Source organism: Buteo buteo, chromosome 23 (assembly GCF_964188355.1).
Source record: "Buteo buteo chromosome 23, bButBut1.hap1.1, whole genome shotgun sequence".
Classification (NCBI taxonomy): domain Eukaryota; kingdom Metazoa; phylum Chordata; class Aves; order Accipitriformes; family Accipitridae; genus Buteo; species Buteo buteo.
The window spans coordinates 5,295,038-5,320,736 of record NC_134193.1 but is presented as its reverse complement, the minus strand read 5'-3'; the positions used below and the strand labels follow the sequence as shown (position 1 = coordinate 5,320,736).

Sequence of the window (25,699 nt, the reverse complement as noted above, 5' to 3'; positions counted from 1 at the left end):
GAGCACCAGCTCCAACACAAATCTGGTAAAAACACACTTGAGAAAAAGACTTAGAGATGCTGAATTTTAAATTGGCCCAGTGATCCACCACCCCCCCCCCCAGCTTTTTTTTGCCCCTCTGGGCTCAGGCACTGCAATTAGCTGAACGGTGCTCGAGCAGCGGTCAGATGTTTAATTGCAAATGCACATTATTTCTGATCTCGGGGGTATTTTGAGGCAGCTCTTAACAAAAATCTTCTCTCCTTCGTACCGAACGGGAACATTTCTGCCTGTCCCAGCAGCCGCTGTGTCCTCCAAACCCGCGCCTCTCCCTCCCCAGCTGTGGGAGACGGTTATTTGGTTGGTCCTGGGGGGCTGGGGTGCCCTTGGAGGGCGGGGGGGGGGGGAGAGTGTTGCACGAAGGTGTTCCCCCCCCCACCCCCAGGGGCACTGCTCAGGGCTGGGGAAACCTTGGAGCACTGCGTGGGGCCGAGGTGTCCTTGCAACGCTGCATGGGGCCGACGCCCCCCCGGGGGCATTGTATTGGGCCAAGCACCCCCCCCCCCCGGGGGGCATCGCACGGGGGCAAACACCCCCCCGGGGGCATCGCACGGGGCCAGGCCCCCCTCGAGACATCGCACAGGGCCGGGGACCCCCCCTAGGGCCAGGGACCCCCCCTAGGGCCACCGCACAAGACCGAGCCCCCCCCCCCGCCCAGTTCCCGCCCGGCTTCGCCGCCGCCGCCGCCCCCGGCAAGTGCGCGGGGCGGGCCGGCCCGCCAGGGGAGGGGAGAACGTTCTGATTTGCATACCGCCACCAACCCGAGCCAATGAAAAGGCGTAGCGGGCGCCTTTTCCCAGACGGGCAGGCGGATGGGCCAATGGGATGAGGGCGGGAAGGTGGGGGCGCCGACGGCCGGGGAGACTCGGCCGGCGCGGGCGCGCAGTGTCACTCGGAGCCGGGCGGCGGCGGCGGCGTGTGGGGGCGGCGGCAGGTGGGTCCCCGCGTGGGGCCGGGGGTGCCCTGCGTGGGGCTGGGGGGAGTCTGTGTGGGGCTGGGCTGGGTCGGGTCGGGTCGGGTCGGGTCTGGTCTGTGTGGGGCTGGAGAAATACCGTAGGTCTGAGGGGGAGTGTGTGTGGGGGGGTAGCGTGGGGCGGTATGGGGTTGGGGTGAGGAGTGCGTGGGGCTGAGGGACCCTCCTTGGGGCTGTGTGGGGGGGTATTGGGGTCCTGCGTGGGGCTGGGGAGTCGGGTGGGGAAGGGGATGGTGCCCCCAGCTGTTGCTGTGGGGTGAGGAGAGGCGGGGGGTCCCCACCCCATAGACACCCACCCACCCCCAGGGCAGGGGATGTCCGAGGGGAGTTAATACAGAGGTTGCTGGGGACACTGGGATGCACTGGGATGGGGATGGGGGACGAGGTGGCCTTGGCGGGGTGGGGTCGCAGCGGGCGGGGGTCAGTGTCCCGTCGGAGAGGATTTTTGTTTTTCCTGCTTTCCCTCACCGAACGAGGCTCCTGTGCTCAGCTCTCACGTTTCTTTTAATGCCACCTACCAAAAATACCCTATAGGGTGTATGCACAAACATATAGTTTCATTGGCAGTAGGTATAAGTGATTGCGCGAGGTAAAGGTGAATATTTTTTTAAGCTTCTACTATTTTTTCCTCCTCTCTGGGCACAAAATCTCTTTCAAAGCTTCTGTTTTTAAAACGCACGTTCGAGTGAGCTTGTTCTTAGCAGGAAAGAGTATTTTACATGATGAGCTATAAGAGCTTGGGGTATACGTCCATCATCGGCGCGTTCCCAGCCAGCAGTTTCCAGCCGAGGCTCCGACGCTGCAGCCGTGTTTCTGTCCTCACCATGCCGAGCAAATGGGACCATGCTGCTGCCGGTGAAAAAAAACTTTAAAAAAGGAAAAAAAAAAAAAAGCCAAGAGCTGATGCTTTAGGGTTTTAAAGGTAGAGTTTAAGTGGTGTCTCTCCATAATGAGCTATTAAACTTTTCAGTTGGATTTGGGGTGTCGCTGGGACGTCAAATCCAGCCTGGAGACTGGGATTAAAAATTAAAAGAAAAGTTGGAAGCACAAATTGCTCCTTCCTTTAAAATGTGGGGAAGCTGCATCCCTCCTGCCTCCTTCCCTGCCCTGCAAAGGGCTGAGGGGAAGAAGAAAATCATAAAATCTGTCCAGCAGAGCCTATAACTGGCTTTTATGGGCTGTTTTCCCAGAGGTGTAGTGGGTTTGGGTCGGGTGGTGATGCTGCTACTTGGAGATGCTCAGGCTTTATTTCCAGCCTGGTACCTTAGAGATGGGACAAAACTGCTGGGGAGGGGACAGAAACGCTGCCGAAGCAGAGGGAACGACGGCTGCTGCTGGCGAGGGCTTAACCAGGGGTGCGGGGCTGAGCAGGAACGACCTCCCAGTGGTGCTGAGAGTTTTGCAGCCCAAAGGTGGGGTGCTGGGGTCCCTTGTTGGGGATGCTGGGGTCCATCGGCAGGATACTGGTACTTGGTGAGATGCTGGTCCTCGGCCCCGCGGCGTGATGGGTGATGACAGCAACCTGTGTGACGCAGGAGGAGGAAGGCGAGGGGGCGATGGAGCTGGGTGCTCACGGGAGCCAGAGGTGATGGGGTACTGGTGGAGGAAGGGGTGGCCAGGGACGTCTCTGGGGGGGTTTGGGGTGATGAAGCAGGTGGGGCTTGTGCTGGAGAAAATGTGTGACAGTGTGGGGGGAAAAAAAAAAAAAGCAGATTTCTAGGGAATTGGTGGAGAAGTTATCGCTTCTGCTGAAACTCGCTGGGAGGCATGACAGCACATAGCCTCTCTTGTGGTTTTGGGCTTGGAGGATGGAGCGGCACCAGTGCTGGAGGGGGTTCGGGGGGGAAGGCTGGCACGATGGGGGCTGCTTGTGATGCCCATCCTGCCTGGAGCAGAGGCGTCTGCTGGGATGAGAGCTTGTGCAATTATTTTTTTTTCTTTTTTTAAAAAATAAAAGCAAATAAATAATCATAGCTTTCCAAGGCTGTATTTGCCCAGCACACGCTTGAATTACGTTGAGGTCCTTTCCCAGCGCTGTTAGAGCATCTCCCCGCTGAGACGAGCCAGAAAATAAGGACAATGCCCAAGTAAAAACCAAACTGTGTCCTTCAGGAACATCACTGCTGTGTAATTAGGTGTGTTTTAATTACCAGCTTGCAGAAGGAGAAAGTGTGCTGTAAGGCTTTAATATGCTCAGCACCAAGATCCCCCCCGTGGCTCCCCAGGCTGGCTTTGGGGGGGGAAATATTCTGTAAAGTATTTGGAGAATAATTTGTTCTCAGTTATTTATACTTTTACACTATTTAATATTTTATTATAGTTGTTCTCAGTTATATATATTTATGTAAAGTTGTTATAGCCGCTTGTGGGAGCTGCGGAGCTCGTACTGATCTTATGTATATCACAGGGAAATAATAAATTACTTAGCAAGGTATTTTTAATGCTGTTTGTTTGTGGGTATAAAGAAATGGCCATGAGTGCTCTAATGTACGAGACTTGTTTGTCATGGAGCCGACGAGTTTTTTCCGTAGTTAGGAATTGTGATTGAAATAAGGATTTCTGATTTTGCAAGTGAGTGTACTGGAAAATTAGGAAAATAGTAGTAAAGTAACTGTCAGCAGTGGAGAGGGGGGATCATGAGGGACTGCAATTAAATCATCTTCTACCTGTGATGTCCCATCTTCATAAATAGTAGTATCGCTCTTAGAAAATTAGCCTCACTGAAAGTATTCCCATTTCAAGTATTTTTTGATTTATGTTAAATTTAACCCTTTAATTCCATAAAAAAAGCCCTAGGAGGCACTGCCTTGCAAATAGCATCATCTCTGGGATGTCACCCCTGTCCCAGCGGGGATGCAGGCTCCCTCCCCATCCTTGAGCGATGCACACGTGTGTGTGTGTGCACGCACGTGCGCACACGCGTGTGCACAGTTGGTACATGTGTGTTTCTGCTCCTCTGGGCTGGCAGGGCTGAGGGTCACCCGGCAGCGGTGCAGCATCGTCCCCAAAGCCGTAGCATCCTCGGCAGCCTCCTGACCCCCCCTCACTCCCCACGCGCCCCAGGGCTGAGCCCCCCGCACCTCGCGGCACCCCCCAGCGATGTCAGTGTCTGTCCCGGTTCCCCTCCATCAGTTTGACCGCTCGTAGCATTTCTTTGTCCTCTCCAAGAAATCCCGATTTGGCGCGGGAACAGGCTGGTGTTTCACAACATGCCGGGAATTGCCGTTTGCCCGATATAATTTGGCATTTATAGACCATTGGTGCACACGTGGCTTCAAAAAAAGGTCTCGGGCACCGGGTTATTTCTGGGTGCGTGGCGCTGCCGGTGGCAATGCCGGATGCTGAGTCGGGGATCCCCCCCTGGGATTTGGCACCCAGGCTCTCGAGATGGTGCTGAGCCCTTGTGCATGGGGATACGTGATTAAATACAGCATTTCCACTGCTGGGGGGGTGCTGTGGTTTAGGGTAACCTGGCTGAAAGTTTGTTGGAGAAACGCCTAAATCTGTTGCAAGCAATGAGATGCTTTTAGAAATTAAAAAAAAATTTAAATAAATCTAAGTTTGTTTGTTGAATTTATTCTGGAGAAAAGGCTAAATTGGAGCAGAATTGGCAAACAAGGCATTTCTTGTTTATTCCCATTTTGTATTTATTTTAGTTCCCCCAAGCTGTCTCTTAAAATTGAATTTGCTTGGTGTTGGTGTAGCTGCTGCCAGGAGGATGCTCTGAGCCACCCATGGAGGGGTCGAGCTTTACCGGAGTGTGCTGTACGGGGAGGGGAACTTCACGTTTAACAGCCAGAGGTGGAATATTTCTTTCCAGTGTCCCGAAAAGCCTGGCTGGGTCTGTTCTCCCTGGTTGTTTTGACCAGTGGAGAAGACACGATGAAAGGAGCCTGCTCATTTTCGATGGCAAAAAAACCAGTTAGAGGGTGCCAAGGAGTGGGTAGTGGGATGTCAAGTACTTTCTCACTTTTTAAAGATGGTTTATATAACCTGCTTGGCTATATTATTATATTTTTTTTTCCCCTCCAGTTACATAATCCTAACTTATGAAAGCATTAGGAAATTGCATTCCCCGCTGTTATGTGAGTGTCTGTATATAATGGCCTCTGAGCTTGTTAGGATGCTGTGCTCGGCCCCTCTGCCAGCCGTTTCCCGAGAAGCTCAGGCAGATGTGGAACAGCTATTTATACACTTTTTTCTTTTTTTAAATTTATTTTTAATTTTTTTTTACCATCATCCGAGGCTGTGTCAGCCCCTCCAGGAGCAGGATGGGTGCAGGCTGGTGCCTGTCCCTGCTGATGGAGAGCAGAGGCTTCGCTGTCAGCTCCAGCATTCCTGTTTTTTCCAGTATTTTCAGGACATGCTGCTTGTGGCAGAGGCTTGTCGTGATTTTTGTGGTGCGAGCAGCTGAAATCCTTGCTGGGGCTGCGGACAGCTTTGGGGGCAGGCGGGGTAGGAACTGCAGAGCATTGGTGTGTAAAACCCTTGACCGCATCCCGTCCCTGGCACCTTCTTCCCTTGAAAGAGCAACAACCCATAAATGTTTAGGGCTTTTTCTTTCCTCAGTATATGTTTGTCTTTTGGAATACAGGAGGGGAAAAAAAAATATATTGCTTGGGTTTTGTCCGTTTCACATTAAAGCGGGGGGCATTGTGTCTCTGGGTACCTGTGCTGGAGGGGATGGACCATGGGCTGCTGATGGGATGCTCGCAAGAGGGTTGAGTCCAAAGGAGCTTTATCCCTGCGATTTCTTATTTTGAAACAACCTGGAAAAACCACCGAGCAAACCTTTCCTCGTTGGTGCTTTGCTAGATAATCGGCAAAAGAGCCAGATTATTTTTAATGGGTTTCTATTGTAAACTGGAGGCAAAAAAACCCCAACCTTTCTGAAAGTCTTTTGCATGTCACTGGTGTGAGTGTGCTCGCCCCACTCCCGGGGGATGCAGACAGGCTGAACCCATCTTGCTTTCTGTTGAAATATTTATTCTGGCAGGGAGCAGTGAGCCATCCTGCTCACTTGTTCCTTTTACTGCAGCTGAAACTTGAGTGCAGCCTCTTATTCACATATTTAAAAAAGAAAAAAAATTAGTTATGACTTGGATCTTAACTAAAACCACTTCAGAAGCTTAAAAATATTAGCTAGGCAAAATGATTAAGCAAGTGTGACGGGAACACATACCGTTGTATTTAAGTTAGCCGCGTGCAGTAGTTTCCTTTTCTCTCCCTTCGTTATTCTCTTAATTGCTTAAAAACCTTCCTTTGCTGCTGCTCTTCTGTTAATAACACTGATACCTTCTGGCCCTTGGGAGGTGATTGGTGACTGCATCCTTCTCTGGGGTGTCCCCGTGGGTAGGTGACACCGGGGTGCTCGGGGGGTACCAGGGTCTCCATGGGCAGAAGGAGTTAACCCTGGAGCAGCAACTGGCTGTGGATAAAGGAGACCAGGGAGTTTGCTTCTGTCCCCGGTTCACCCTGGGCGCGATGGAGGTTTGTCAGGGTGCTGGGCAATTAAAGCAGCTCTGTTTGCGTTTTGTTTTTTTGTTTGAATAAAAGTTGCCATGACTGGCCCGTCGGGATGTTAGCTGCTTGCACAACGTGCACGCTAAGAAGTAAATCAATCCATGTGAGTCTTATTCAGCTAGTGATAATTTAGATTTTATGGCTTCCCCGTTTATTTTAAAGGATGGGGGTAAACATCAAGTGGCCAGGATTTAAAAAAAAAAAAAAAAAAAGTTGCTAATTTTTAATTCAAACTGTGGTGTATGAGTGTGAAAAATAGCACTCAGTGTCTGGGTGCATCCTTATGTGTTGGAGTGGAGCTGAGGATTACGTGGAGCTGCCTTGTTGGGCTTAAGAAGGTTGTATTTTCTTACATATTCTGATTTTAATTTATTACCAACTCAAACGCTGTCTCCCTGGGTCTCTGCTCTGCAGGCTGGTATTGCAGGCGTCTTAAAACACCCTCACCCAGGGAAAATCGCTGCTCTGGTCTTCCCTGTCCTGCTGCACAGGGACGGTTCGCTCAGTAAGTAGCTATTTTATTAGAAAAAATAGTTTTCTCGATGGAGGGGGAAGTGAAACCACGGTGGGACAGTGGGGAGAGCCCAGCTGCTGTGCTAATGGGGTCATTCTTTGATTTGGGGTGATGGTGACCAGGGTTCGGGACCCCATGTCTCCCCGCTGTGCATTTAGACTTGTTGGTTTTTAGCCTGACTTTTGCATTTTGAAGAAACTCCCTCCCATGTTGCAATCCGGAGCTTTTTAAGGCTGTTGTGGTGCCCTGGAAGTGAAAGCGCTTTGTGCTAAGTGGGTCTTAAAAAACAAACCCCTGAGCAGTCAGCTCTTATTTTTCCATCCTGTTAATTTTCATCCTGACTTTCAGCAACGGTCAATAAAAAAGTTGGACAGAATATAGTCTTCCCTCCCCTCCCCCCCCTCTTTTTTTTTTAAGCTGATGGTAAGATGCTGAACGCTGTTTTATGGAAACAGCGAGTCAAAGCATCTTCCCATGGCTGTGGGCAGCAGAGGAGCTGCCACAGGAGGTTTTGTCCATGGTCTTATCACCCCTTTCTGAGCATGGTGGAGCGTGGTCTGTGGCTTAAAACCACCATCTCAGTTCTCCTTTCTTCTTAAATCCTGTTTTAGAATAAAGCACATGTGTTTTTTTATTTTATTATTTTATTTTTAATTTCTTTTTTTTCCCCTCTTCTTACCAGGTATTTTTGTGAAATCTCCACTGTGTCTCTGGGTAGGCACCTCCCAGGACCCTCCCTGGATTTTCGAACCTTCTCCAGTCATCGCATGGTGGCAAGGTGAGACCCCTCAAAACCCTCCCCAGCCTTTCTCTTCCCTCTCCTCCCTTTCCCCTCCCGTGAGCCTCCAGGAGGGATCTGCAACATGAAGTTTCCATTTGGAGCTGGCAAATTCCTGGTATGCCGATTTCTAGGAAACGTGGCCCGGGATAGTGTGTTTGGTGAAACCCTAGCATGTGTGATACCTGTCTGTCCTCAGCCTGGGGTCGGACATCTGCATCCCATTCTCTGCTCTGAATTTTCTCCTATTTCTCTGGGCTGGAAGATAGCAACATCCTTGCGGAGAGGGGATTGTAAAAATAAATGGCTTGTTTTTATGGCGTGGTTTTATGCGCAGTGTGTGCTGGTGTCGTACAGCATGCATCCTCCTGGAGCAGAGTTTTTTCGTTTGAAAGGTGTGTGCAAAGGGGAGAGGGCTTCGAGATGCACCTGTTGCATTTCTGCAAGCGCCCATGCAGTGCCCTGGCATCGCTGGCTGACGGCCTGAAAAACATGCAATGCTCAGAGGATAATGAAGGTGGGGAAGACACTAGCCACTGCCCAGCTTAAAAAAGAAAAAAAAAGCCTTTTGTCGTACCTGCTTTTGAAAAAATAGACAGAAAAAGCACAGAGTTTATTTTTCTGAAGCAGCAACTGAATTCGTGTCTGATTGTATGGAATTGCTAAAATCAGGGTCAAAGCTGTAGCGCTGCCCAGCTGTATTGGGGTGTGCAGGAGCGTGCTCTGCCTGGGCAGCCTGTGCCCGTTGCAGGCAGCTTAATTGCTCGTGGACATTGATTGCAGCTTAATTGCTCGTGGGCATCCATTGTGGCTTAATTGCACATGGGCATCGCTTGCTCATGAGCATCAATGGCGGTGATGCCGCTCTCCATCTGGAGGAGGGAAAAATAATATTTGCAACTGCTCGTGCCAGCATGCAGGCCGGCGTTTGGGGAAACAACAGATTGGCAAGAAGGAAGGATGCAGCCATTGTTGGTTTTGAGGAGTTTGAGGAGTTTATATTAATTTAGAGGGGCTGAGAACAGGCGTGTGTCGGCACCATGGGTCGGGATGTGCTGGTCCGAGTGAAGCTGATGTCGTGCGTGTGTAGGAGTTTCCTGAACTTGCGAGCCTCTTTGTTTGCTCAGCTAGAAGCTCTTCAATGTATTTCATACTAATTAATGCTGAAATAGTTGCACTTGAAGGAGAGATTGTGTCCAGATGTTGAAACCTCTGGATTTTAAAGTTTGTTTAATCTGTAATTTAAAAGCTATAGTAAGCGGCTATGCTGCGTTTTCAGATCATCCAGTAGAGTGGGGACTGATTAAAAGCAAATAAGTGAAAACCCCAAACCCTTTCCTTTAGCAGTGAGGAATAATTTTGCCCTTTCGCAGGGCCTGGGGAGGGTGGAGGTGGCAGGCTTGGGTCCCTTCGGCTGCAAAGCAGCCCCGAGCCCAGCCCTGAGCACCCAGGTGGTGGCTGGAGGTATGGACCGGAGCCCAGCAGCGGGCTTGGCGCTTGAGCAGGGGCGGTTTTGGGGGTTTACAGGCTCCTGCAAGGGACTTTGCTTCAGAATGGGAAGAACGAAGCTGTGCAAAACCTCTCCAAAACATGTAAGACCGCCCTGTCATCCATGTGCGCCTTTCTTGGGGCATGCTCTGGATTTCTTCAATCACTTTCCCATCGCTTTTATTCTCTGTGCATGGAAATGCCTTCACTCTTGGTGGCCTTTCTTTGCCCTTATGGATTGTGGAATTGCTGCACCTTTCGGTAGAGGACCCCAGAGGGCTTTAACCCTTCCCCAACCTCTCTCCTCCTCTCACCTGTCCGTATTTACATCCCAGGGAAATGAAGCAGTGTGGGTGTTTGGAGGCGGGAGGATGGTTTAGCCTGGCTTCATTTACAGACTTACAACTTTAAGCTTGTGGGTAACAGCAATGGGAGAGTGGGATCTGCTTGGGGTGTCAGAAACACCCAGAGGCTTTTGCACGGGGTAATTAATTAATCCCTTCCCTGTATCCGGAGCACATGTGGTCCTGCAATGAGAAGATTCAGGCTCTGACACCTCCAGCAAGCTTGCACGGCTCTTGGCGACAGTCCCTGGCTCCCTGGTATTTAAATCTCAGGGAGTAGCAGATATTTTTTTTCCCTGCAACTATTTGTTTCAAATTAATTGGGATTTTGGACCCCAGCCAGCCTCCTTCTGTCACTTGAAACTGGAGATAAGCAGGAACGGCGTGGTCTTTTCTCTAACCTAGTTGGAGCCGTTTTTGCTGGACAGAGAAGTCTCAAGCTCTTTCATAACATGGACCACATCTTAATAGCCAGTCTTGTGGGCTCTATCCCTCCCACTGCTTCTGACGCAGAGCGTCTCCCCTCCCGCTCGCCTTGGCCAGCTTCCCTGGATGACTCCACTAATTGCTTACGTAGAAAAATAATGAGAAGGATGCGTATGATGTATTTTTAGATGTCTCTTGGTGGGATTTAGCAACCGGCGAGCCGGAGCCAGCACCTCCCCATCCGTCTTTTGCATCCCAGCGGTGGCTGCTTGTTGGACTTCGGGAGGTTCTGCCCCAGGAGGTGGCACTTCTTTTGCAAGCTTCTCCCCTTTTTGGGCTCCCTCCTGGCCTTTAATAAATGGGTTATGGATGCTGCGTCCCTCGTGCTGCACAGGATCTGTGCCGGGAAGCCCTGAGCTAGTGCACGGTGCTGGCAGTGTGCCTGTGCCACGATGGGGACCACCACCTCCTTGCTCATCTCCAAGAGGATGGCCACAGTGGTGGCAGGGCAGCATGGACCATGGTGGGTTGGAGACTGTCTCAGCACCTGAATCACAGAATAGTTTGGGTTGGAAGAGACCTTTAAAGGTCATCTAGTCCAACCCCCCCTGCCATGAGCAGGGACATCTTCAACTAGATCAGGTTTCTCAGAGCCCTGTGCAACCTGACCTTGAATGGTTCCAGGGACAGGGCATCCACAGCCTCTCTGGGCAACCTGTGCCAGTGTTTCACCATCCTCATTGTAAAAAAATTTCTTCTGAAGTAACCGATGGCATGTTTTCCAATGTATAGAAACCCATGAGATGGAGAGTCTCACCACCAAAGTTGCTTTTTTGTAGTGGTTTTTTTTTCAGGTGTTCCCCTCGGAAACCTCAGCAGAGCAGGCGAAAGGGAGCAGATGCAAAATTTCATTAAATGTTACCCCAAAGACTGTGATATTTGAGCATTGCAGCAAGTAGTTCCCTTATTTTTCTATTTGCTTCTTCCATTGCAGGACTCTTTGTGTCTCAGCGGCTTCCTGTGCCGGGGGGGCCGGGCTCCAGCTCTTCCCTTTCCACCCGGGTGCGAGGAGCGCAATTCTTGCAGCACGACTTATCTGCCCTTGGAGCTGAAAACATCCTTTCTTTGCTCTTTTTGAATCCCCTGAATGAATGATTTCTCCTGCTGGTTAACATCAGCTTCCACACCAAAGACTGTGGGAAAGCTTCGCAATTTAGAGTGACTTTAATAGATCTGGTTTATGTCTTAAAAAACCCCATCGCTTTCTAATTCTCCATCACATGTTTCCTTGATTACGTGTCGCGCAGCAGTGCGGCTACCAAAATAGCCTTACGGTCTGAGGGAAATCATCAGGAAATATGTTTTTTAAACTGTAGGCAATTCTCTTTTCACCAGGCACTGTTGGAAAAAGTCTGTGTTTGACGAAAAATGTGGCTTTTCTGGCACCTTGGCTGCTCGCGTGGTGATGTTGGGAGCGTGGTGCTGCAGCAGTTTGCCCAAACCCCCCCAATTTCTTAGAGTCTTGCTGTGAATTTTCTCTTTATCCACCCAAATAGTTGGGATTCTCTTGGTGTTGGGTTTGCTTCAGTTTTTGCTGTGTGTTCAGGTCTTTCCATGCAGGGTGATGCTTTGCTTGCCTGCAACTTGGAGCCTGCTCTCTCTTTTTAGGGTGTTTTTAGTGGGCAAGAGAAAGCGAGGTTTGCCTGAGGTTGAAGTGCTGCTTTCCGAATAATAGAGTCTCTGACAAATAGGCAATTCCTTGTGGAAAAAAAATCTCGAACTGTATAAAATAACTCAAAAGGCAAATCCTAGCCTGGTGCACCTATTTCTAGCACCTGTACCCAAGGGGTGCCCACCTCTACGTGAGTCAGAAGGGACTGGTGGAGCTTGGTGGCCATCAGCCCTTTGCTTCTCGCCCATGAGCACTTTGATCTCTCCTGGCTTCACTGCTGCCCTTGGTGTCTGCTGATGTAGGTGCTTCAATGCTAGTCCTGCATCAAAGTGGATGCTCGGTAGAGCATCACTGCGGAAGATCCCCATGGTTTGGGTGCAGCACCCCATGATGAGTTTCCACGTTTTTCCTGGTGTCAGGAGCCGGTCGGCTGGCACGTGCGTTACCTGCCAGTGCTTTTTTGGGTAAAACTCTTGCTGGGGGAGCCTCCCGGGGCAATGCCGAGCGTGCAGTGTTGATTTAGGGAGGCTGAAGGTGAAGGCTGGGGACCTCCGTGATGTATCCCCGTTGCTGCAGCCAGGCGAACCTGTGGGGCTGTCCCCGGTCCCTGGGGGTGAGGACGGCCATCATTGCACACTGGGGTTTCCTGTGCCCTGTAGTTCTGTGCGGCCTGGGTGGCCCCTGGGAAGGGATTTTCCGCTCTGCACGCTTGAGATGTGCTCGAAGCTTCCTGCCCTGGCCCGCAGCAGAGCGAGCTGCTTGTTTTCTTTAACCCTTTCCTCTTACCCCACCTCCTGTGGTCCTGACGGGCTGGCGGGGTGTGTGCCATGTCTCCCCAGGTCCGGGGCTTATGCGAGGAGACCATGACCACTGATGAGGCCACCAAGAGCGAAGGGGAGGTGCAGGCGGCGGCTCTCGCCGAGCGCGGGGAGGACATCACGCCGGCTCGAGACCGAGGGGTCCTGAAGGTGAGGGGGTCTGCCGGGAGGGTCCTGCCTTTCTTTCTGCATTTTGGGGTACATGGTCACGTCAGTGGGCTGCATCCCCAGCCCTTGGGGTCATGTAGTACTTCCAGGGCTGTAGGACTATTTTTTTTATTTGAAAGGCAAAGGAGATGAGCATCACTTGGAATAAAGAAGGACGGAGTGGCGTTTGAAACTGATGGATTCAGGCTGCTCAATGAATTTTGCTGCTCTTGTGTTCCTAATCAGATTATTAGCTGTAAATCCACAAAGCATTTTTGTGTGTGACTCACAGACATTAGAAAGAGCACATTACTGAGGTCATCCAGTCTGCTCCACAGCCCCTTTTTCATATTCAGGGCCGTTTCTGGATAGTTCTGCTCCCCAGCGCTTGCTCTTCTCCAGTTGAATAAGACCTTTCCTCTAAGAATAGCATCCTCCCCTGCTCCATCCTCAGCTTAAGAACTGCTTGTTCCAGGCTGTAGCATTCAAAAAAAGAAAAAAAAAAAAAAAAGAAGTAGTGTTGACAAGATGTGAGTAGTGAAATGACACACCCCTGCGAGTAAAATGTGTACGGACAGAAACCGAGCGTAATTGCATTCGCTTCAGATTTCGAACCGCAGTGTTTATCCAGACACCTCCGCAAAGTATGGGCAGGTCTCCGCTCCCAGCCCTGTCCCACTCCATCACCGTGGCTCTGGATTGGGATTTATTTTTAGGGGCTGATGGAAGACAAATTGAGTGACTCCCCCTCGAGCCTTCCTTTAGTTTAGAGCAGCACCGGGGTGTATATCCATGTGTGTATATATATTTTATATATATATGTGTGTGTGTGTGTGTGTGTGTGTATATATATGTATGCGTGTGTGTGTATATATCTGTATCTCTCTCTCTCTCTCTCCATATGCATCCTTAGCTGTCCCATGGCCTCCCTTCTCACAGGTGGTTTCTCTCTTTCAGATCATTAAACGACCTGGGAGTGAAGATGAGTCCCCCATGATCGGGGACAAGGTTTATGTCCACTACAAAGGCAAACTGGCCAACGGGAAAAAATTTGACTCCAGCCGCGATCGGAATGAGCCCTTTGTCTTCAGCCTGGGCAAGGGTAAGCCAGTCTGGGGGATCTGTCCGTGGGGATGCTTGAGCGTGGGATGATCCCGGGGCGGGGTGGCATGATCCTGGGGGGTGGGACCCTGTTGCGGGACAGATGGACGGTGTCAGCCCTTCCTTAAGTGACTTCTGAGGGTGAGTTTTTTTGGGGTGCCATCCTTGCAGCACCCAGGCTGGGTCTTTTCTGGGCTGCCAGTTGCTCTTTCCTGCCTGACATCTGCCTCTCTCCTAGGTCAGGTAATCAAGGCATGGGACATCGGGGTGGCTACCATGAAGAAGGGAGAGATCTGCTACTTGCTCTGCAAACCTGAGTATGCATATGGCTCTGCTGGCAGTGCCCCCAAAATCCCCTCCAATGCCACCCTCTTTTTTGAGGCAAGTAACGCTGGCGAGCCGGCGCGTGGTTGAGCTCGCTCGCTCCCTTTGCCTTGCCAGCCAGCTCGGGGAAAAAAAAAAAAAAAAAAAAACCCAACAAAAAAACCCAGCTTGGATTCCTGAAACGTGTCCCTCTGCTCCAGGAACCACTGCCAGGGTTTTCTCAGAAATGTGTGTCTGAACTGGGAGGCTGGGACTGAAACTTCGGCTGGGGAGAGCCCTGGTGCCGGGGCGGGTGGGGGGGAGCAGGCAGATTCACGGTTTAAAAATGTACATGGGAAGGAGAAAGCGTCTGGGAAATGCCTCTGGGTGCTAAAAACCGATTAGTGCCGCGGGGCGGTAGGAAAGCCAAGGTTTTGGCATGGTGTGCTTGCTGAGCAGGGCTCGTCAGGACAAGGCAGTGGGGCAGGAGGAATGGGTCTGTCCTAAATTAAGGTTTAGTCCTTCCAAGTCGAGTGGAGACTAAGCCGTGGGTCAGAGCGGGTCCCGCTGGAGAATGAAGGGGAAAGTCCTGCCCACGCTGGTCACAGGCAGCTTTCACAGCATCTTCCAGCACCAGCCGTGTTGTACCCTTACAGGCTTAATAAACTTATTTTTACTGTTACTTTGTGTTATGCTTCAGGTACTGGATGTGTCCCAATTTCTAATAAATCGAGTGTATTATGCTGTGGCTTGGAGCTGGCTTTTATGGGCAACTTCTGCTCGTCAGCTGAATGGAGAATTAGCTGGCTTAGCTCTCCAGCCAGAGGATGAACTGCTGCTTTGTGGTTTTTCTGTTGTTTTTCTCTTCTCCTTCCACCCCTCCCCAAGCTCTGCCCACCTTTTCTTTATTATTTTATTTTTTAGGTCGAGCTGCTTGACTTCAAAGGTGAGGACTTGTTTGAGGATGGAGGGATAATCCGGAGGATTAAGAAGAAGGGAGAAGGTTACTCCAATCCTAACGAAGGTGCTACAGTGGAAAGTGAGTACTGGTCTGTTTGTGGGGGAGGCTGGAAGGGTGAGCCAGTCTCGGAGCAGCCCAGCTTTTTTCTTCCTGGCAAGGAACTGCTGGCACTACATAGGTTGCAGGTGGCCGTGCATCATGGTGGGATGCAGTTCCATCCATCCAGAGGCTGGATGGGATGGAGTGGGGCTGGGAGAGCTGTGATTCACTGCCCGCCCACCCGGGGATGCTCCTCTGAGCTCTCCCTTGGCATGGCCCCGGCGGTGGCTTTGCCAGAGCTGCTGGCCAGAAGAGTTGATTGGAAAACCACAAGCCGCAGGAGCAGCCAGACGATGATGGAGCGACCACTCAAATATAACCTGCGCTCTGTTTTCTTAGTTGTGTTGACAAACACATCCCTGCAAGCCCCGGAACTGCTCAGTCGGTGGCTGGGGGGAGGATGGAGAAAGCAAAGCAAGCTGGGGTTTTGGGGCTCTGCCGTCTCCCCTCGACCCTTTTGCATCCAACACAGTGTCCAAGCTGCTCTGGGATGCACTGGCTGCCAAAAGCCTAGCTCTGCCTTGCCTTGAAAGCATCAGTAGCCAGGACGTCCTCCCTTGATGGCATCGCTTGCTAAGCATTTTGGGCACTGACACGGGCGCTCAGCAGCTTCTTTGGCCACCTTGTCCCAATGTTGGTTGTAGTTTTGGTGGGTTTTATCACACCTCTTGCAGAATGGAACTTTTTATTTTCCTTCCCCTGTGGCCAGAGTGCTGCTGCTGATGGAGGGGGCAGAGGAGATTAATGCAAGGGATTTGCTGAGGCTGGGGTGGTCTCAGCTGACGTGGGAGGATGAGGAGCTTGGGTCCTGTTGGGCTCTCCCTGTTCTGATCACATTTGTGCAGCAGACATTTCACGGGGCTGGACGGGGGAAGCCAGGCTAATTTTTTTATTTTGTTTTCCTTCCCAAGAACCACTCAGCCACAGACAGAGAGCTCGCTCTGTACAGGAGGCATTTACTTTCTTTTCTCTCTTTCAGAGCTCCTGTACACAAAGATTAACTCCCTTTAGCAAAGGAGAAATTGGATCTGAGCTGTGACAGCTCATAAAGCTCGCCGCTTAAATGGCTGGTTCTTCTAATGAGGCTTTCTTTTAAGGAAAAATGAGTTTTTGACTCAGATTCAACTGCCTCTCCTGTGGTGAGCATCTTAGCTGGGGACCAGCCGCAAGCCGAGCATCAAGCCGGCTCCGCTACCCCAAAGATTAAACTAAAAGACTAACTATAATTGAAATTGTCACAGATCCAGCATTCCTCTTTATTTTGATTAGGTCTGAGCGCTTTACGGGCAGCACTGTGCCCAGTGCGGAGGACGGGGAGAGCCCTGGTCCCTCTATGGTTCCCTTTGCAGCTCGAGGTTTTCTGGAATGTGAGGATGCTTTAATGGCTCAGGAGGGGACGGAGGGGGTGGGGAGGCACCAGCCAGGAATCATCTCTCTGAAAGGACATAAGGAGCCAAATAACAAGGCTCCTCGTACGCTTGATGCCCCGCAGCCTATTGTCCCTGCTTTACCTATTTCAAATGAATGCATCCATCAGAGCAAATGCTGCGAGCGAGAGCACACGTGTGGTTAGAATCATGGAGATGGATGCCCTGCCAGGTCATCCTGTGGAGCCGGCGCTGCATGTGCAGGGCAGAGATCGGGAATGCTGCGCTGATTCTGCCGGCAGCCTGCCTGCTGTGCCAGCTGCTCCATTTGCAGCTCGTGTGGCCCTTTAATTAATTTGGACCTATACATCCCAGGGAAAGAGACCCTTAAATACATCCCCGTGAGAGAGGACAAGGAGAAGCAGCACAAGGCAGCCTTGCAGTGAGCATTTTGGGTGCAAATAGGCTTTTTTTTTAATTTATTTTTTTAAACAAATGCAACGCTATTTATGATGGGCACTGTGCTGGGGATGGCACGGCAGCTGTGGGGACAGCACAGCAGCCCACCCTGGGGCAAGGCTGTGACCCAGGGGAGCAGTGATGGTTTATCTCAGCTGTGTATTTGGGAGGTGTGTTGCCACTGGAATTAGACTGGAAGAAACCATGCTTCCAGGAGCAAGCATCTCCAAGCTGGAGTTTTGAAAGTGTTTTTATAGGTTTTAAGTTTTACAGACCCTAATTCACAGTTCCGGTCCCTAAAACCCAGGCTGCAGTTGAAATCTGGCATTCCAGCTTTTGTTACAACCTTTCCCCCCCACCCCCCCCCTCCTTCTCCATTTTTAATCTGAGTACAAATTGCTGTCAGCACATCAAGTTCGTGTGCCAGCCGCACTCGGTACACTCTGTTCTCAGCTCTTCAAAAACAAAATCGCTGCAGGCACCGAGAGAACAATAAGTCAGGGCTGCAACCGGAGTGATGTTCCTTCAGCAGCTTTTTTTTTTCCCTGTAATTCAAGAGCGACTGCAGCCAGCTGACCCGCTCCTGGAAACCCGAGCAGAGATTTTTCCCCTCTTTGCCCAGTGTATTTTATGTGCAATTAAAATAGAGCGAAACTATCCTCCAAGGGAAGGATCGCGGCATCCTCCTGAATGTCCTGTTTTAAAGCGGGATCTTCCTGTCACTGCTGCATCCCACTGGGGACCCGGGAGAGCTGTAGTGCTGCTTTTGGGGTTAGAGATTATGGATCCTTACTCACTGGGAACATGTAGGGAGATGGTATGGTGCTGTGGGGTTGCTGGGTTACCTGTATTTTAGGCTGAATTTACTGCTTTCCTATGCTTAAGAAAATAGCCAGTTTCGTTTTGTGTAATGTAAAAGCAGAGGTCAGCCCCAGAGGAGCTGGATTTGCCTTTTGTCCTCATCCCGAGCTGGGTGAGCACACATCAGCCTGAGCCTTGTGGTCATTGCACACCAGTGATGGATGCAGGATGCATCCTGGGATGCTGGCACGCACAGGAGCATCCTCCGCTGTACCGTCCTTGAGTCCTAGCGTGGCTTTGGTGGCTGGCAGGAGCGGGGTGATGAGGCAGAGCTTGATGTCTCGCCCCCGCGGTGGGGAGAGCATCCTTGGGTTGTGTTACGACAGCGTTTAATGCCCAAGGGCTGGACCTGCCCTGGGAACCGGGGTCTGCCTGTGGTCTCTCTTAGTCTGTGCGTCTCATTCCGCAGACTTGCAGTAGGTCCCAGGGCAGGGAAGTGGGGCAGAGATGGGCAGATTTCCGTCAGGCTGCAGCTTTCCCTTACGGAGCCCAGACTCTCTCTGCCGTGCCTGGCACGGCATCTGCTTGCATTCGCCTCCTGCCACCCAGGGCAAGATGCACGGTGCCGCACGGTAGCTCGGGTTGCATCCTGCGGCTCTGTGCGGTGCTGGAGGGGTTCTGAGAGCAGCCCCTGGCCCCGAGGACTTTTTTTTTTTTTTTTTTCCCAAGCATCCCTCCTCTCCCCCGTTCAGCAGTGCTTGCACAGGCGATGTCTCCTCTCTATTCTGCAGCGAACAAAGGTAAAGCTCGTGTCCTTCCAGCCTGCAAAGTCCTTAAGCACAGTTGTGATGCCTACCATTAGTTTTTCCTCTTAAAAGCTTTTTTGTTTGTTTTGGCTTTTTTTTTAAACGATACATAGGAGTTCCTTATGAAATTGCTTTTACTTTATACCTGCTCATACACGTATGCCTTGTATCCTGCAAGCAGAGTGCAAAGAACATAAAACTCTCCCCAAAGCCCATAACGTCTTCAGGACTGAATAAATAAAGCATAATCTTGCTGTGGAAACCCAGCCAGGAGTACCAGGTGGCGAATGTGCCAGGTACCTGGTGTCCGCTCTGGCTGCGCTTCTGCCAGCGTCTAGGGCTGGAACAGTACGGTTATTGGTTGAAGATTAAAAAAAAAAAAAAAAAAGTTTATCTTGTACTTTGAGTTCTTGGAGGCAGGAGAACATAGCCTTATTTTTGAGGTAGAAGGCAAGGCAGTATAGCACTGTATAGAAGATTTGTAATCGCCGTGATAAACTCTGTGTGGCACCATGCCAGGAGCAATATCCAGTTCCAGTAAGACTTGACTCGTGCAGTTGAGTACTGAGGGGAACATATTAGTCATGATGTTTATCTGTTGTCTGGTCCTTGGTTAGACAAGATACGCCTGCCTTGCTTTTCAGCAATGTTTCCAAGCCCTCCCCATCCCACTCTGCTCACCAGGGGCTGCTTGGCTGCACCCAGCCCTGTGTCTTCCTCCTTCCAAGGCTGGAGGCTTTGCTGGATTTCAGGAGATATGCTTTATAAGATACTTTAGAAGATGCTTTCTTTGGAGCCCACCTTGCCTTGGTTTGAGTGGTTCTGGGTGTGATCCTGCCCTGTCCCCCCTGCAGTTCACCTCGAGGGATTCTGTGGCGGCACCAGGTTCGACTGCAAAGACGTGAAGTTTGTCGTGGGCGAAGGGGAGGACCATGACATCCCCATCGGCATTGACAAAGCCCTTGAGAAGATGCAGAGGGGAGAGCACTGCATCCTCTACCTTGGGCCACGGTAAGGAGCATCCCTCTGGGGATGTCACCTAGTTTTAAGCTTCCAGCATCCGCGGTCATTTTAGTGCTCATGGAAGATGGCGAGCCCAAAAATAGGACTCCCCAGGAGAGCCTCGGGTTAGCAATGCCAGCAGGGATGGCAAGAGTGACCGGTGGTACGTAGGCAGGAATCACAAGATGCTTTAAAAAAATCAGGTAAAAGGGGTTTATCCGAGTCCTGTGGCTGAAAGGAAAATGTGTCCCTGGAAATCGCTAGGGCTGCATCTTTACACTGGGGAGAAACCTGTATCAAAAGAGGGGTTTGATGCAGCCGGAGAGGATGATTCCCAATATATAATTCATTGTATATTGTCAGACATCTTTGCTCACGGAGAATAACATCACCCTGGCCCCAAAGCGTTAGAAAGCTGCAGGCACAAAGCTGGGTGTGAAACCAGAATTAGTAACCTGGGACTGTGTTTATGGCCAAATGCTGCCAAAATGAAGATTTCCCCCCTCTCCCTGCTCTGACAGCCTCTTTCTGCCCTTTCAGGTATGGCTTTGGCGAGGCAGGGAAGCCGAAATATGGCATCCAGGCGAATGCGGAGCTGGTGTACGAGGTTACACTGAAAAGCTTTGAAAAGGTGAGGGTAGGAGCGCACTGGTCCCTCCCCAGGTTATGGGAACGCCAGTCCCTTTGCAGCGTCCACCCTTTGTCCCTGGCGTGGCTGCAGCCCGGCCCCTGCTGAAGTGGATACGTCACCAAGGATCTCTGTGTTCTTAATTTGTTCTTCTCTGTTGGTTTGTTTTATTTTTCTGGCTGGGGTCCAAGGCTGGTTCTCTTATTTGTTCCTAGCCTTGTTCCTTTTGTACTTTCTTTTTTTTTCCTTTTATTTTTTCTTTTTGTTTTCCTTTTATTGTTTTTCCTTGTTTTTTTTTCTTTTATATTTTTTCCTTTTATATTTTTTCCTTTTCCTTCTTTTTTTTTTTCCCCTCCCCCCCTGCCCTGGGCTGCACAGATCAAATTTGGTGTGGTCGGCCAGCTGACCCTGAGGAGCTTGGCTGGCATGCCAATCTGGCTGTGCCCATGGGGAGGCTGGGGACGGGATGCAGGAGATGCCTGTGGGATGGGACAGGTGCTGCTGTGCTGCATCCCTGACTGGGTCCCCTTCCCACCCCATCACCCTGGCTGGAATGGGAGCAAGACCCACCACATCCCTTCTCTGCTGGGGGATGTCTCTCCCCACCTTCCTCTTCCCTTTTTGGGGTTTATTTTTTGTCAGGGTTTTTCCTCCTGTGGGATTGTGGTGGACAAGCCACCTTGCTCAGGGTGAAGTCCCAAAACTGGTGGGGGTTTCTGTGTTGTAAAGGGCTCTAGGTCCACACCCCCACGTGTGCTCTGGGTGTCTCCTTGTTCCCAACCCCTCAAATTAAAAAAGCTGCCAGATCTGCCTTCTCTATTACTGCCCTGATGAGCCCATCTTGTTAACGAGCAGTCCTAGAAAGCCATGTGGTCCTGCTGGTGCAGTGGGTTGCCACGCTCCGCTGGGATCGCTCCAAGCATTTCTTTGCAGGCCAAGGAGTCATGGGAGATGGACACCAAAGAGAAGCTGGAGCAGGCTGCCATCGTCAAGGAGAAAGGCACGATGTACTTCAAGGTTTGTAAACTTGGGGATGGTGGAGGCAGAGCAAGGGAGATAGAAATAAATTGGGGGTGACTGTCAGATACATGACTTGGCAGTCATCAGTGTCAGAGAAGCCGTGTCCCCCCAGACAGTGCCAGGGATGGTGAGTCCTGCTCTTCCTCTGCCTTTTTCTCACTCCCTGAGATACCTCCTCCTTTCCCAGCATTGCCTTGCCCATGTGTGCTCCCTGTGGAGCAGGGTGGCAGATCGGACTGTTCCCAGGGATGGATGTGGCCAGGGCTAATGCTGAGGGGCTTTGCAGTTCCCCTTCCTGGGGCGTCCTGGTCCTCCTCTGCTTTGCACAGAGGAGGAATGCAAGCTCTGACTTGGCTTTTTACAGGGGCTGCACACCAGCAGCTCCAGCCAGGTCCCGGTGTGTCTGTAGGTATTAGGCATTCTCCTTCATCCATTTATTTATTTAACACACTGCGTTAAACTCGTAACCTGTTTCCAGGACGTTTCGGGAGCAGACCAAGTGTTGTCGGCACGGGTTCCTCTAGCCTCTTCTTCTTTGCTCCATCCCAGGAAGGCAAATACCTGCAGGCAGTGATTCAGTATGGGAAGATTGTGTCCTGGCTGGAAATGGAGTATGGCTTGTCTGAAAAAGAGTCGAAAGCCTCTGACTCTTTCCTTCTGGCTGCCTTCCTCAACCTGGCCATGTGCTACCTGAAGCTGCGAGAGTACGCCAAAGCCGTCGAGTGCTGCGATAAGGTAGAGGCGCATGAGCCTGGGCGTTGGAGCATCCTCTCCTCCTGCATGTTTTCATTGGGAGTTTGGGGTTTTTTTAATTTCTTTTTGTATAAGAAGCAATTTCCAAGCGGCAGTGGGTTGGTGGCATCCCTTCTCCACCTCCGGGTCTCTGTGGGTGCTGCATGCTTGGAGACTGCAGGAGCAAAAGTGCCTTTTTGGGGTTGAAAATCCACCTGGATATGCGCTTACAACATCTTTTCTTCCAAAGCCAGATCCACGTGAATGGGTGCCATATGGACCAGCAGCCTTAGGACACTGTTTGGGTCTGCCCAGGCTGGATTTAGGTGCTGGGTGCTGATCTGGGTACGACAGAGGCAGTCTGTGCCAGGGCTGCAGCGGATCTCCCAAGTCTCTTGAGGGGTGGGATTGGGCTTTGCCAGTCCCTAAAAGAGCTGCAACCTTGTCTTTGTCAGGAAACTACTAATCCTTTTTTATAAAAGGCTTAATTTAAGCATTTTGCATATGGGAAAGATAGTAAGGCTAGTTGCCTTAATCTAAAAGGTCAATCATCTCTTGAGATGCATATGTAGCTTTTACTAAAGGAAAAGAATGTCATTGCTAAAGCAGGGAGAGAAAACCCTGTTTAATCCATCAGCTCCCTTGTCTCTGAGCTCTTTGTGCTCCCCTGGGCTCAGGTTTAGCGTTTACACCTGATTTCTTGTCTGTGAGTTTGTCTCCCACTGACTGCCACTCTCAGGGGGATTTTAAGCAAAGAGAAATAACTAAACTATATTAATGACCTGCCAACTGCTGATGTAGATGAGTCAATTTTTGTTGAGCAAGATGCAAGTGGTCTGGAGACTTGAAGCCACCTTGTCCTAATTTTGGCAGATTAAATGAGGCTTCGACCGTAAGGGAGCCTTTGGGGGATCCCCAAGTTGCTAACAGGGACCTGTGTGTTTCCAGGCACTAGGACTGGACCAGGACAACGAGAAGGGCTTGTACCGGAGGGGTGAAGCCAGGTTATTGATGAATGAGTTTGAGCTGGCAAAATGTGACTTTCAAAAAGTGCTGGAAGTGAATCCCCAGAACAAAGCAGCGAAATCCCAGATCTCTGTCTGCCAGAAGAAAACAAAGGAGCACAACGAGCGGGACCGGAGGATCTATGCCAACATGTTCACAAAGTTTGCGGAGAGGGACGCAAAGGTGCGTGTTGCCTGTTTTTGGCCATCTAGCAGGCTGCACTTGAAGGATGCTTGGCAGGTTTGTGATGAGAACAGATGGGTTGAAACCAATTAAATTATAGATCAGGTTGAGGATGGAGGGATAGAGCCTGCTGCAGTGGGAAGAAGTGGTTTATTTCTTGGTCTCTCCTACGTAGAGACTGCTGTCAGATGCTCAGTCATCAATAAAAGTATTTGCAGTGCGAGCTCCTGAGGGCTGATAACAGGGTTGGCATTTGTACTTAATTTTGCTGTTCCCATCTAGTGACTGTTGATGACCTCCTGGTCGCCGGTAAAATGAAATGTCATCCTGTCTCTGGCAAGGCCAAGGGTATTTTGAGACATGATAGTATGGATTTCCTGAACCTGGTAAGGCAATAGCCTGCTCCTCTGCTTGTATGGAGAGATTGCTGTCTTGTAACAGGCTCTCATCCAAAATTCCTCTGACCAAAACCCGGTGTACTGTAACAAGAGAGGACACAGCTTTGCAAGCTGTCTGCACGGGTCATTTTTAGTATAATCTCTTCTGAACCAGTGCCTGGAGGTTGAGGCTGTGGAATAAGTGACCGGTGCAGACCCTGGGGAACAGCATGCCAGGGTAACTGGCCCGGGGCAGGGAGCGGAGCCGTCCCAGCCAGCTACTGGCACTGTGGTGCGTTGGCTCGTGCAGCTGGCTGTGATGGGGAGCGTCAGTGCTGGAGCAGGCGTAAGGCTTTACTGTGCCTTAGTGCTCCTCTCCTGCACCCACCAGATGGGCTGCACCTATGGCTCAGTCCTGTATCTCCACTCCAATGCTGCTGCTTTATCTTCGTGTCCCTCTCTGTGCCCTTGCATCCATCCATCCTGGCTTGCTCTGTGTCAGTGCCCTGCTCCTGTTGAGGTGGGAATGATGATCCCATACCTGCCCCAAAGGCTCACTGAGCCCATGAGGTTTAACCTCCACCAACCACTGAGCCAGGAAAACAGGAGCCTCTGATATGAGCTGCAGTGGTCGATAGGCAGGGGAGAGCCAAGGGGGGGGGAATTTTGCCTGCCCTGCCAGGTTTGGCTGCCTGTACCCATCCCTAGCATCACTATCACCTGCCTGCTACTTCCTTCTCCTGTTTCCAACTCCATGTCCTTTATTTGCTGTTTTGCAGGAAGCAGCTAGCAAAACTGGGGTTGAAAAAGCAGTGGAGAAAGCAGCTTGTGAAAAGGGACCGAAAACTCCCGGTGCTGAAGATGAAGAAGCTGAAGGACATGTATGATGGAGGAGGAGGGGAAGGGAGAGCCTCCTGCCCTCAGCCCGTGCAGAAAAAGGTTGCTGCCAGACCTCGGGACTCGCCAGTGTTTTCTTGTAAAGCTTGTTACAGTTTGTGTGATCGTGGAAGCAAAAAGCACCTCGCAAAGAAAAATGAACCCCGTCCCACCGCCCTGGGCGCGCTCGGGGGCACAGCGGGAGCGGCGGGATGCCGTGGGACCACCGCACATGGAACAAATAGCTTTTAAACAGAGAGAAAGAGAAAAAAAATAAATAAAAATTGAAACTCTTGGCTCTTGGGAGGTTTCCGTAGACAGCTCGTCCCAGCTCCGTTGGCTTTGTGTTGGCTGTCGGTGCAGCATCCCGGCTCCTCTGAGATGAGTTAGGATGTGGGAGATGCTCCTTGTAAACTGCAGTGCTGCCTCCGGTTGCATCTGGCACACGACTGTGCTGTACCGTACTGGCGACAGCACTGGGTGCCGTGTTGGCTCCGCCAGCCCCGAGCACGGAGGGGAGTGCTGCTGGCACAGGCACGGTGGGCTGCTGGAGCCCAGGACACCTGCGCGCTTGCTGGTTTTGGAGGGGGAAATTGGTTTTCTCTCCTGGTGGCTTCTTGCCTGTGGCCAAAGGGGTTGTGATGTGGAGCCAGGTGTGGCATCACCTGCATGACCTCTGCTGCAGCCCTGTCGTGCAGGGATGTAATTTGCCTTTAAAGCACTGTTCTGAGGGGCGGATTTTATCTTTTGAAGAAGCTGGTTTCTATTTCCTTGGAGAGCAAAAGCCTCCTGTCCAGCTCCGCTGCTCGCAGGTGCTCAGTCCGCAGCCTGCACCCCATCCCTCAGCTCCCATCTTTAAATGGGGGTTTTGTTGCTTATTTGGGGTCCATACAGGGGGAAGAAAGAGCAGGTTGACATGTTGTGGTTCAGAAAGCAAGTGACTGAGTCTGAGCTGGTACTGTGGGTTTACAGCTCATCAGTGAGCAGCTTTCCCGTGGCAAGGGGGGAGCCCGGCGTGCGCGGGGCACATCGTGTCCCCGCACCGATGCTGCTGCCACCTCGGCCATAGTCCCCCTCCATACTAAAGGGACGCTGTCACTACTGTGTGAGAACAGCTTTCCGGTTGTTATTTTTCCTGTCTGTTCTTTGTAATACCCCTTTTGGAGCTTGAAAATAAACAACTGAAAGAAAAGAAAAAAAAAGTGCTTGTTCTCTGGATCCTGCTCAGCAAAGGGGTGGCTGGGGGGAGGCTGGGTG

At 51.1% G+C, this 25,699-nt stretch overlaps 1 protein-coding gene across 2 annotated transcripts; it reads left to right on the top strand.

Moving 5' to 3' along the window:
- The first annotated feature begins 921 nt into the window (after positions 1-921).
- FKBP5 (FKBP prolyl isomerase 5) lies at positions 922-24,738 on the top strand. Of its 2 annotated transcripts, XR_012654121.1 has the most exons (14): positions 922-973; positions 6,950-7,040; positions 7,732-7,827; positions 12,597-12,725; positions 13,680-13,824; positions 14,062-14,204; positions 15,051-15,165; positions 19,474-19,630; positions 20,162-20,252; positions 21,183-21,266; positions 21,819-22,004; positions 22,950-23,189; positions 23,472-23,575; positions 24,346-24,407. XR_012654121.1 is itself a non-coding variant. In XM_075055495.1 (13 exons), the coding sequence occupies exons 4-13, from the start codon at positions 12,621-12,623 to the stop codon at positions 24,451-24,453; spliced, it is 1,374 nt and encodes a 457-aa protein (XP_074911596.1). In that variant the 5' UTR covers positions 922-973; positions 6,950-7,040; positions 7,732-7,827; positions 12,597-12,620; the 3' UTR covers positions 24,454-24,738. The 2 variants fall into 2 exon arrangements, 1 of the variants encoding a protein (XP_074911596.1); XM_075055495.1 differs by lacking the exon at positions 23,472-23,575 and having other exon boundaries at positions 24,346-24,738.
- The last annotated feature ends 961 nt before the right edge of the window (positions 24,739-25,699 follow it).